The following is a 12742-nucleotide window of genomic DNA, read 5'->3' on the forward strand; positions in this document are numbered from 1 at the left end:
CCGGACAGCGCTGGCCCCTGGCCTCTTAAGTGAGATGGGCGCACAACCCCAGAGTCTGTCAAGACTGGCCCGTATGGGCAGGGGTACCTTTACCTTTACCTTTATGCATCATCATTATCATTGAATCCTATAGCCATGGATGAATGAAAATGTATGAAACTAAGGCAATGGATATTACCTTCATGAGTGTTAACTATATGATGTGATGTGATTAGCAGTCAGTTATGGGTGCTTTGTGTCACTCAGCTTTTTTAATATTTCCAAATATTGAAAACACTTACCCTACAGATGTCAACGAGGAAATTCTCAAAGAGCTTCCACATGTGATTGCTTGTATAAATCTCTTTCATTTCAACTTCTGTGTCTACATAGCAATGATTTAGGAAATTTATATAGGCAATTTTAACCTGCCGACAGGAAAACACAGGCAATAAGAAAACCTTAGTAATGACTTGCCATCAAATTATCTCTAATAATAAAGTTAATTGTTCTGCTGATAACAAGAATAATCTGCAGTGAACAGGATTTAACCCTGCTTCTGTAGTTTCCCCCCAGTATTATAGGGATACTGACAACCACTGTGAGGTTAATGTGGCAAAACGATTGTTTTATAGGTAGGTTTTGAATTTATTATAAAGTTCTATACTTAAAAGCTAACTTGGAATCCTTCCGCCGACTTACATAAGCCCCTCTTAGAAAACTTGTCAGGGAGCAGCAGGTCCTTAAATTTGAGTGACAGATAAAAGTGACCAGAGAGTTATTTGGATGAGACCTCTGAATGAGAGAGGAAGGGGAAGAAAGGACGATGGACAGAACCTCACCTCAGGTATGCAGTCCTCATGGGTCACCACCCTAACAATGTCATCCAAAGGGAGGAGAGAATTGCACTTGATTTCTGTGTAGACATTTTTGCCCTCAGTGCAAACAGCCAACAGCTCAACTAAATGGATATGATACATTAGAGCACTGTTTTCATCCATCCTGTCCCGTTCTGATCTCATCATCTGCACTAGTGTCTGAAAAGAGGCCCTGTCATTGTAGAAAACAAGGACATCTTCCCCCGCATTGACAAGCTGGCAAAAGAATAGCATTATTGTCCCATTAAACATACAAAACAGAGAAAATGTAAAGTAATTAAGTTTTCATATGCACCAACATGCATGCTATCTCTGTCTGAAGATTAATGATTTCTACAGCTCTATCAGTGTACAAAGCACTTTATGATGTTTGTTTTGATTGCTTATTTACTCATTTCCTAAATTTATAAGCCACCACTAAAGCACCAGACTGGTGCAAGCTACAAACTTTCAAAACATACACAACTACAATGTAACCAGATTGAGGGTAAACAGAAAAGAACCAGCTAGTTAATATAATGAAATGATGGATTAAATCAAAGTCTTTCATTTCGCTGCCGGACATTGGTGATGGTGACATGCAAATTTCTTTAATAAGAGACTTCCTAATAAAATGTTCCTGATTAGCTAACCATTTTGTTATTTTTTTTTTTAAACTGTGCTTCATGTGTTATTGCATACATATTACTGTACACTGCTCAGATATTTCCTGAGTTAGCAATAAATACATCCTCCCCACCTATGTGCAAACGGCAACACCAGAAAATAAAGAATTCAATTCCAACTTTGTTGGAGACAGCCAATGCAATTAATCTGAAGTTTCATAATGCTGACACCTAGGCAGCAGTGCCTGTGCACTCCTTGCATGGATTTTCCTCAGGCTGATTTTATGCTCACAAATATGTATACACAGCCTTCTCACCTCAGCCATGACCATATCCTGGCACTTCTTAATGAACTTTCCTTCGGCCTTAACAATTGTCTGCAGGAACTTAATGTACTGGACATTCCGTCCATGAGTTTCAATACAGTGCACAAAGTGTTGAACCACCCGCTCATTAATCTCGCTGCATAGCTGGAAGTTATTCATGAAGATATGTTGCATCGTTACAGCCTCCAGGATCTATTAAAAGGGACAGTAGTAGAGAAAAACGTGAATCCTGACAAAGTCAACACTACAACATTTGGAAGCTTTTAGGGAATGCATATTAGAGCAGAACAGTAGATTTAGTGCTAACAGACAAACTTCCGAAAGCAAGCTGATGGAAGGCGAGTTTGGTCAGAGAAGATTCAGAAATCAGGCATTCTGAACATATTGACACAGAAGTATTTAGAGGCTATTTTCCTTTGTCCCTGAACTGCTTGAACTCTCTTTTTCCTTAGAAAACCCCCCGCAATAGGCGTACACCATGCCAAAAGCAACTTAGCAGCAATGTATTGTGGCCTTCCAGGTACACTACAACTTTCCCTGTTTTTTGCAGTTCCAGCAAACCAGTAGAAAGAAGAAAAAAAAGGCAGGCTGCACTGTAAGCTGTAGTGCATAAGGAGCATAAGTTGTGCAATGCACATGCAAGACATCTCATTCCTTCCAACTTATTATGTATTTCCTCCCCCACCCCTCCACATACAGAAGCACAATCTCACTACAACACTGGGGAAAGGACACTGTCCTCCATGCACCTGAGATCAGCAGAAATAGTTTAGGGGTTAAAGAACAGCCTTGCTGCCTGAGATGACTGTCCCACTCTGTCTAATGAATGATAGTCCTGCTGAAAATTTGGAAAACTCATGAAAAGACTGTAAAGTGCCGAAATGCCATAGCTGTGGTGATGGGCTTGTAAGAAATTAAACAAAGCAGCTTGGAAAACGAGAAGCAGCCCCCAGGAGAGCTTCTGGAGAACACAGGGGGTGGCAGTAAGCAGGGCAGGGGGGGGGTGTGGGAAGCTGCTTTGCAAAAGAGGATTTCCACACTCAAGTAACTCTGGTTACAGCCCCCAATCAGGAAAAGGTTTGCATTCTTTTCTATATTTTTAATTTAACTTCTTACCCCAGGGTTGAGAAACAGATTTATATGCTTGTGGAGCAATGCTTGGTTCTGTTGGTTGCCAGCACAGAAGTTCTGCAGGAACGCATGGGCGAGCTTCATGATCTCCTGCATCCTTGTATCTTCAGCCTGGAAATATAAGGCACAAGTGCTCCAGAATAAATTAAAGTTAAATTGATTTACAAGGTGCTTAAGCAAACTGACCTGTCTGCTCAGTTCTAATTTCAAAATACCAGTATTCTCATTCTCTTTTTAAAGCATGCTGCAAACTGGGATAAATTGAGCCAATCTTAAAGTTTTTTAAGGCTTTGTAATGTTTAAATGGGGACGCGGGTGGCACTGTGGTCTAAACCACTGAGCCTAGGGCTTGCTGATCAGAAGGTCGGCGGTTTGAATCCCCACGAAGGAGTGAGCTCCTGTTGCTTGGTCCCAGCTTCTACCCACCTAGCAGTTCAAAAGCACATCAAAGTGCAAGTAGATAAATAGGTACTGCTCTGGTGGGAAAGTAAATGGCATTTCCGTGCGCTGTTCTGGTTTCGCCAGAAGCAGCTTAGTCATGCTGGCCACATGACCTGGAAAAGCTGTCTGCGGACAAACGTCGGCTCCCTCGGTCAGTAAAGCGAGATGAGCGCCGCAACCCCAGAGTCATTCACAACTGGACTTAACGGTCAGGGATCCTTTACCTTTACCTTTACATCTCAAGCAGTGTGTCAGATTAGGATTAGGATCTATAACAATATGCCTTGAAATATCAGCCAGAACTAGTTGCATTATTTTTATTTTTCTGCTTCTTAACTAAAATACTTGTAGGGCTGCTATGTTTGCTTCCCTCCTGTTTTACCCCCCCCCCCCAAAAAAAATTATGAGTCCAGACTCCTTGCCTAAGGAGGCACAAATCTCCTTCCTTCTCATTTTCTCCAGCACAATGCTTTTTTTTTGCGTGGACTAGAGAATTTCCGAGACTAAAAATGGAATACATATGCTCCCCCCCCCCCATTCTGAACCACAGCAACATGTGCCTCCATTATCTTCATCTGACTGACCATTCTGGAAGCAGATACAGCATATTGCCCTTTTATAAGGACATTTAAAGCAGGTAAACCAACTTGTTGCTGTGACTTAGAATAATGACCACTGTGTGAACTATACAGCTTCAATTTGTCTTTCCACAGTAAAAAGGTTTGGAAAGTCCTCAGCTGACTTATGAAGAATTTGTACAAGAGAAACTTAGAAACCTTGGGGGCACCTTTGTAATGTTATGCCTAGTGCCTCCTTGAGACAGCCAGGAAAGACTATATAAACCTTAGTTCCTAATTTGTTCGTCCTTGCAATAATTAATGTATGAAACTGCTTCAATAAACCCAAAACAAATGAATTATTCCTTAAGACATGAATATTTAGCAACTGCTCCTTTGATGTTCAATGCAACTTGTAAGAGACAACTTTTAGGAAGATCTAAAGACACTTTAGTGGTTTGTTGATGGATTGTAAAGTAACTGATGCATGCAAACCTCACTTTCTCATACGGGATCTGTAAGAGCTCCAGGACCACAGTGTGAGCTCCCATGTTTCGGAGCAACCTCTGTTGCTGCTTCCGGCTTTTCCTGACCAAGATGCTTTCTTGTACACAAAGCTTGCTAAGTCGAAGCAAAATCTGCAGAAACACATTTCTTTTAGAGCCAGATGACATACTAATGTTTTTTCCCCCAGACAGGCTGGAGGAAAAGCTCGCTTTCAATAACATTATCACAGAATAACATTAAACAAGCAGAATGAAATTAAGGAGATAAAGACAAAAATGTGAACACCATGTTGCATGCAACTGACACAGCAATTACGTTTGGATGACATGTATTGCATCATGCATGTACAGGAAACTGGCACTGGCTAAGGTATCTTGGCTTTCCTTTACCAAGGAAAATGAGTGTCAGCCTTTAAGTGCTACAATGACAAGTCTTATGGTGCCTTCCAGATGTTTCAGACTACGACTCCTGTTGGCCATGCTGACTGGAGTTAATGGGAGATTCAATCCAAAACACTTGTAGGTGGGGGGGGGGGGGAGAGAGAGGCTGGTTTAGACAACGCCAGGCAAAACTCTCATGTCAGTAAGTATTATTTCCATTATATAGGGATCAAGCCTTCTTTGCATCACACAACTTCCTTGCCCTTTCCAAAAGGACCAAAAGAAGCAGAATGCTGTGGACAAAGTTGATTCTTTTGCCTAATTTATACCTCATGTAGCTTTTCTTTCATTCACACGCGACCCTGAATATAACCCTAGAATTAATGTTAAGACTGAAAGACTGTCCGTGGAAATTATACAACAATGTTGCATAAGGTTCTTCTTACTTTCCTTCTAAAAACCAGTGGTAAACCTGTGTAGATTATTTTAAAGCTCGCACTTTGAGTACATTTTAGTGCATGCATTATATAAATCATTAACACGTACATTAACTGTCTGTACTTCATTAGTCTAGTCCATAGCACTATGAGATTTTAATGATTTCATTAAATCGAGTTATTATACATACTATACACCCAGGTGCTGTGATCCAACAACTCATTTGGCATACAAAGGCTCCAGTATATGCACAGAGCTCTTTGTGTGCAGAGGCCTATTATCTTCTAGGAGGCAAGGAATATTCTATATTCAGACAGGTAAAGGTGCATGGTATATATTCATAGCATTCCTCAACTCATAGAAAAGAAGAAGAAGGCAAAAGTAATGGGCAGCTGGGAAAGGATGAGTCTTACCTCTTTGACCACCCTGTAATTATAGCTACTAGTGCTTTCGGGTTTCCGCGATTTGCTGTGGCCTTCCTAGGGGACAAGCAAGATTTATTAATTTATTACATTCCCCTCCTCCCCACCCCCAATTCTGGTGATCATTACAGTGATACGAATTAAGTACTTAACCCGAGGTACCACTGTAGTACAAATTTTAGCAGCTATTTCGCACCAAAAACTCTCCAGAAGTTTTAAAACTTCTACCAACCTTTCTCCCTTCACCAATATTCAGTTTTAACACAAACTTAACAGCGGTATTGTCGGAACACGCCTGGGGGGCACATGCAGCCCCCGGAATGAGACAGGCCTCTCCGGGCATCTTCCTGATGAAGCGCAGCCCGGGACATTCACAAATCAGTTCCGATGCACACAAGTGGCACATATCAAAAGACATGTGCATGCTCATTCAGCAGAGTATAGCAGAAACGATTGTGGAGTGTGAGTGTAAGCACTCTAAGTGATTTATTAAGCAATATATACAGGACAAAGTAACTATGGCGTCCTCTCACTTCTTCTCCAAGAGAGAGAGAGAGAGAGAAAGGAAGTACAAAAGTACAGCACAGTGGAAGAGAGATAAGACTGACTTCCGTTCTCATACTTTCCAAGCCTAGAAAGTAAACACTGACATGTGATGTAACAATCACACATCCAGCTACAGAGGAGTGAAATGCTAACAGGTATTTCTATAGTGAGTCTTCACAAATTATCAAGTCACACACTCGTGCTATTTACCTAAGGCCCCCTACCCAATTCATTTAAATGGATAAATCTTATAGCAGCACAATAATATAACTGCAGCATTCAAAAAAATACATTACATTAAAGGCACAATATGATTAGTGGTACTGCTTGCAAGTAAACAGTGAGGAGATATTACACATATGTACACTGCGTTATTGGTCTTTTATTCTAAATTTCAGTTTAATGTGAATACCTATGGAAGAGGTGGTTGAGGCATAGGGACAGGGGACGGAGGTTAGAGGAGGCATATATAACATGATGAATGGAACAAAAAAGGAGACAATCCGATTTTAGGGTTAAAAGCAGCTGGGAAACAGACCAAGAAACCTCTTAGAGGAAATTTTCAGGATTCCCATGAATTAAAAATGAATAAATATGTAAATGTAGCTTTAATAATATATTGCACAAACATGAACAACGATACAACTGGCCGGGAGCAGGGGGAATAAACATAAACTGTGGAAAGAGAAAACAGCAGCAACAACAACAAAGGTGTAAGAAGACGGTGAGAGGGGTGGGAGGAGAAGAGAGGGAAATCAAAATGATAAAACTATGATTCTAGCATAACTTTGCTAAAGTCTTTTAGAACTTATGTTTAAAATATAATACTTTTAAGGTTGTGTACAACATTGACATGTTATTCATGTTCATCAACCCAGTCAACCTTCACAAAAGCCATCTGAGTTAGTCAATGACATTGTTCTGGAGCATAGGGTAGCACACAAAATGAAGACTGCAAGAAAGCAATTTGCCCCAAAGCCACCATTACTTTATATAGCTTCAGGCTGAGATGAAATTTGAACTCTCCTGCTCTTGACCACTACGTTACGCCGACAATGCAACAAAGAAAAGCTATTCTTACCTCCTTTTTCTTATGTTCATTCTCTCCTGTCGTTACATCCATCGTTTCATCAGGTCCCTGGCCTTTGTACACCCAGAGTTCGGATTTTTCCACAATTGATCTCAACTGATCCAAATCTTGCTTTATCTGCTTGTAGTTGTCCACATCTTGGCTGGTGACAAGCAGTTGGACCTTACATGAATCGCAATCCATTAGTTGCATAACACCCTTGCATCATCACACAAATTTAGAGTGAAAGTGTGGACAGTGTAGAACGCTACATTTACCTGTTTAAAGGCCTGAAGGACTTCTTGCCTCTGACTAAAGTGCCTAAAGAGTAGCTGAAGGGCTCCAGACACGAGAGGAGGGTAGTCGTGCATGGTTAAATGGAGTAATACTCTAAGGAAAGTTCTGCCACCATGATCATCCAAATCCAGCGGTGTATTCTCTTCACTGAAAATAATAAAAATATACAGAGTAAAATTGAGGTGGGGGGGATGGGGAGGAAATGGTTCCACTTAAGAACTTCCAGGCAGCTTCCATAACTGTGTTAGTCTATCTGATGTTGGGAAAGGAACCAGAAACCACCACAAATTCAAATTCAAATACAGTGGTACCTGGGTTTTCGAACGTCTCCGTTGACGAACACGCCTCAAAGTCGAACAAGCCACGCAGCTTCCACTGAGTGTAAGATCCTGAGGCCTAGCTGTCAGCTATCGAGTTTTCGGTTTTTGAATGTTTCAGAACAGTCTTCCGGAACGGATTAAGTTTAAAAGCTGAGGTATCACTGTACAGTGTAAGCTACCAGTGGCAATGGAGGAAGGGCACCCTTTTTCATATTAGAATCATAAAACTGTGGAGTTGGATGGGACCCAGAGGATCATCTAGTCCCATGGTTCCCAACATGGCCAACGTTAATGGCCTTTTAGGCTTCCTCCATATGGAGTTCACTTTCTGAATAATAAAAATTATATGTCACGGGGGGGGGGGTCAGGATTTTAGAGATGCTTAAGTGGGGCATGGCCAAAAAAAGTTTGGGAACCACTGATTTAGTCCAACTCCCTGTAATGCAGCAATCTCACCAACTCACCACCACGATCTCAGCACTGCGAGCACTTCACCTCCTCATTTATTCTCTTGAAACTTAGCAACACCCTAAAAAAAGTATTTACCTTTCTCTAACTAATCTAGACCAAGGTGGGAGATTTGTGGCTTTTCAGATGTTTCTGGACTCCCAACTCTTATGAACCCCAACAAGCATGACCAGTGATCAAGGATGATGGGAGTTGTAGTCCAGCAACATCCCTGATATAGACACTTTTTTAAAAGAGCAGCCCTCATCATAGTCACTCTTTCTCCAGGCTTCCCTCCACAGCTAACACCTTGGATTCTGCAAAGTCTTCTCCCCTTTTGCCATTCTGAAAACATTATTTTTAAAAAAGTTATTTTTCCCCTAACAGCAAACACTAGCAAGGCTGTCTGACCTGGCAGTGCTACCCAGTCATTGGCAAACTCTCCTCCTCCCATCAGTTAAAAGTATATTTCTTTGATTTACATTCTTCTTCATTTTAGGAGAACGTATCTATCCCATTAAATATTCTGGGTGACATTTAGCAATGGCTGCTTGCTTGCACCACCAAAATCTGTTGTACAACAGGATACCCAGTTTTTATTCTTTCCCCTCCAGCCCCTACATCTGTTCCAGGGGGTTCCCCACAATGCTCTTGGGCAGATTCTGGGGTTGCACTGGGACCTGAAGCAGGGAGGAGAGGAAGGAGATGTCTTGTTGCACAAGCATCTGCTATACTGTATCACACCCCTGCTCTGCTGTATGGTATTCTTAACACCCACACACCCCACAAACAGACACCCCCACCCACTGTGTGCAGGGGAGGGGGACAGACAATGAAACCATAGCTGCAAGAATACAGTTTACATCGGTCTGTCCTCTCGTTTAGTAAGTACCTTAGGAAACATACATGGATAATTCTTTTAACTCATTCATGGTAATTAAAGTAACAATTAGTGTATGAGCAAATGGGTACATGAATGATTAGTGCAAGTGACTTGTTCCTCTGAAGAACTGTGACCTGCAACTGTCCAGAAGCAGTTCCACATACAGTTCAGAACAGACAAAGGCAAATCGCAATAGTTTACTTTCCTGCCTCCAAATATCCCTTCTGCTTGCTCTTCAATGTGTTCAAAGTCAAGAGCTCCTGTAAAGGAAAACAAACAGTTTTGTCTTCTATGCCAAGCTGAAAATATAGCTTAAAATTCATTAAGGGGAGCAGAGGAAGCAAGCTACCATTCTTTCCATCACAGAAACTACACTGTAAGACTCCTCTGCTGAAAGGCAAGGAAATCCTCTGTGAAATAAGATCCAAAAGGTTGTTTTTCAATCCAATTGTATAAATTTAATCCAGTTGGCATCCATTTCAGTTGTATGGGCAACTACTGTGTGAAGCTGTTTCAAACTATACAGTAGAATATGTGAGGGTACTGTGTGCATGCAAACTTATGCCTGCATCCGTACACAAACACACAATATTTAAAGGCAGCCTTGGATTTTTCCAGAGGAGCAGTATAGCAATTTGTGAAGCCTCCACCTTACATAGTTTCAAAGGGAACTTATGTCTTCCATAGTGTGAGACTGTGCACATATGATTTATTTATTAAACTTTCTTTTTTGAAATAAAAGTTTAAAAATGAAACAAATAGTGCAAAGGATAAGCTCAATAACTATGCATACTGATAATCTTTGTACTTTCTTCCTCCTTTGTATTTTCTTCACGGGGTTTTCTTTACAGGAATTTTCCTCACAGGGTTCCAAGATGTGGAGGTAACTAATGACATCCACAGTCTAGAGCAGTGTTTCCCAAAATTAATAAAGTTATTATAGTTTGATAGCATATTATTGTATCTTGCCTAATTAAGAAAAACTAAACCCACATGGACAATGGAATGGCTGTTTTCCTGCTCTTATTCACAAATGGTTCAATAAGTCATTATTGAGGGAATATACCAAGTGGCACATACCGGCACCTAAGAAAATTTTCACAGCACTTTAAGATAACATGTTGTAACTGACCTGGTACATTTGGCATTTCTTGGTTATTGCTTCCTGTAGGTGAATCAGGTGTCTGTGCGTTGCTTTCATCAAACTCATGTTTAAATATGCACAGAAGGCATGAGATTCTATAATCCAATCTCACATTCAAAATGAACTGATGATTCCATAGTGTTTTAAAAAAGAAAGAAAAAGAAAAAGAAGCTTCAATAGCACAACTCATTACCTCCCCCTTTTTAATATATGATATATACGATATACGATATCTTTATTGTCATTGTCCCATGCAGACAATTTTGCGTTTTTAAAAGCAAGGACCTTCCCTTTCACATGCTTAAAGCATGCATTTAAAATATATTAGATATTGAAAGTAACTCCTGCCATGAAAACCAAAATCTACCGGTCTAGTTTGTATTATATATTATAGATGCATATTGTGTCTAGACAAAAACATACACAAAACAAAACACATACCACCTTTTTCAAAACAACACAATATAGCAGATTTTTTTTCCTCTTGTAGCTAAGTAAAAATAAGAAGATGGTCATTCTGGGTATTTCCAATGTGTTTTAATTCACATTGGCAGCATCAGTCAGTTTTACCCTTTCAGTTCATGCTTATACATTTCAGCAAGTTAAGCAATAAATCTGTATAAGCATAACTAGGGAATGCTCATGAAGCCCAGTTCTGTGTACCCTAACTGGCAGCAGCTCCTCAGGGTTTTGAGCAGAGAGTTCCCTATGACCTGATGTTTTAGCTGCAGAATGCCAGAAAATGAACCTGAGGCCTTCCACTTTCAAAAAAATGTACTTTATCCACTGAACTACAGTCCCTTCCTCATTACATTTATCTAAGAGTAGCACAGGCTATAGAGCAGACACAAAAAGTTTCAGTTTCCTTCTAATTTATAATATATTTTTTTCAGTAGTTATCCTAGGGCTATGCACTCTGACCCAGAAACCTTGCCCCAGTTCCAGATGGGTAGATGGGTTGATGAAAATGCACAGCACACTGAATGTCAGACAGCCTATTGCAAAGCCGTAGCTTTCAAAATAGGATCTGCAGTGGAACTCAAACGAAGCCTTAGAAATACTGTCATGGGAGCATTGCAGCTTTCTGAACACCTCCACTGGATTGCTCTGCTCCAACTCTCCTGAACAATATCTGTATTTCAATCTGACTGCTCAATGTATTATAGGAGCTGGGTTATTTGAAGTTACCTTGCACGGAAAAGTTTTAAAGTATGTAACTGGTTTTAATGGTTATAATGTAACTGGTTTAATGGTTTTAATGTAACTGGTTTTAATGAGGGCATGGGTTAAACATTTGCAACTGTTCACGATTAGTAGTTGTTATTAGTATTTTGTTGTTAATACCTGCAACAATGTTTATTAATTCTTTTTCTAATGATAATTTTTTTAAAAAAAACAATAAAGCTTACACACAATCCATCCAGTGAAAAAATTATTCATTTCTAATTCTGTCAAAAAGAGAACAATGGTCTAGAATGAAAAATCCCCAAACAACATAAGCATGACAGTACAGCTCTTGCGTCAATATAGTTTTCTAAGCTATGTCACCTGAAGTATACCTGAAGTATCTCAATGATTTTCAGCTTGGTGTCCATTACCAGGATGTCTTCTTTCTCAGGTTCAACCTGTTTCACAGTACCTTCTGGGGCAGCAGCAAGAGGAGTCATGGGCAAGAACCCTCCACCCCTCAGCACAACTTGGGTCATCAGCTCCCCAACACCGTGGATAGATCTCATCACATTGCTCCCTTCAGAGAGACAATACAGGATAAAGTTTTGTAATACAGTAATTAAGGTAAGACCTGTCTCAGCATTACCTGTCTCAGCCTATTACACACATTACTGTATAGCGGAATCAGATTTAATGTGTACCTGCTTCTTATCTATCAGATGCAACATGTGCAACATACAAACTCCAACTATAACGTATTTGTGGTATTCTGCTATTTATTAAAATGCTTTGAGATCGCCCTTCATCTGCAGAGATACAAAATGGGCATGCAAAGGCAGAGAAAAATAAAACAAACAAATCCGATATAATACAATTAAGGATACAACATTGTTATAAAAATTCTACATGCTGTAAAATAGGCAACACCTTCCACACTTACAGAAAGTAGCAGGAACATTTAATGGATACTGTGTTGTACGAAGCAATTTCTATTCCAGGTTGCAGTTATAAGAGCAGTTACTTTAAGAACTGGGACCTGTTTTTTTCTCCTCTTCCCTCTCCAACTCTTTCTCCTTGTGTGACATATATCTTTTACACTGTAAGCCTAAGGGCAGGGACTGCCTTACTAGTGATTTTTGTAAGGTGCACTGAAAGCCTTTTCAGTGGGGCACCAATGCATTAAATAAAGAAACAAACCCTAC

General features: G+C 40.2%; 1 protein-coding gene across 8 annotated transcripts in view; it reads right to left on the bottom strand.

Annotated features, from left to right (window-relative positions):
- The window catches only part of ITPR1 (inositol 1,4,5-trisphosphate receptor type 1), a 198376-nt gene that overhangs the window by 95375 nt on the left and 90259 nt on the right, over window positions 1-12742 (bottom strand). For 7 of the 8 annotated variants that reach the window (XM_083722101.1, XM_083722096.1, XM_083722100.1 and 4 more), the window contains 11 exons: window positions 11930-12117; window positions 10359-10494; window positions 9432-9486; window positions 7558-7723; window positions 7292-7462; window positions 5656-5721; window positions 4418-4555; window positions 2905-3030; window positions 1780-1980; window positions 822-1073; window positions 282-407 (listed from right to left, as the gene is read on the bottom strand). In XM_083722101.1, the coding sequence (XP_083578227.1) occupies window positions 282-407; window positions 822-1073; window positions 1780-1980; window positions 2905-3030; window positions 4418-4555; window positions 5656-5721; window positions 7292-7462; window positions 7558-7723; window positions 9432-9486; window positions 10359-10494; window positions 11930-12117 (1625 nt within the window). The remainder of the gene's footprint in view (window positions 1-281; window positions 408-821; window positions 1074-1779; window positions 1981-2904; window positions 3031-4417; window positions 4556-5655; window positions 5722-7291; window positions 7463-7557; window positions 7724-9431; window positions 9487-10358; window positions 10495-11929; window positions 12118-12742) is intronic. The other variant, XM_083722098.1, reaches the window with a different exon arrangement.

The sequence above is a fragment of the Podarcis gaigeae genome (assembly GCF_964106915.1).
Source record: "Podarcis gaigeae genome assembly, chromosome: 2".
Taxonomy (NCBI): domain Eukaryota; kingdom Metazoa; phylum Chordata; class Lepidosauria; order Squamata; family Lacertidae; genus Podarcis; species Podarcis gaigeae.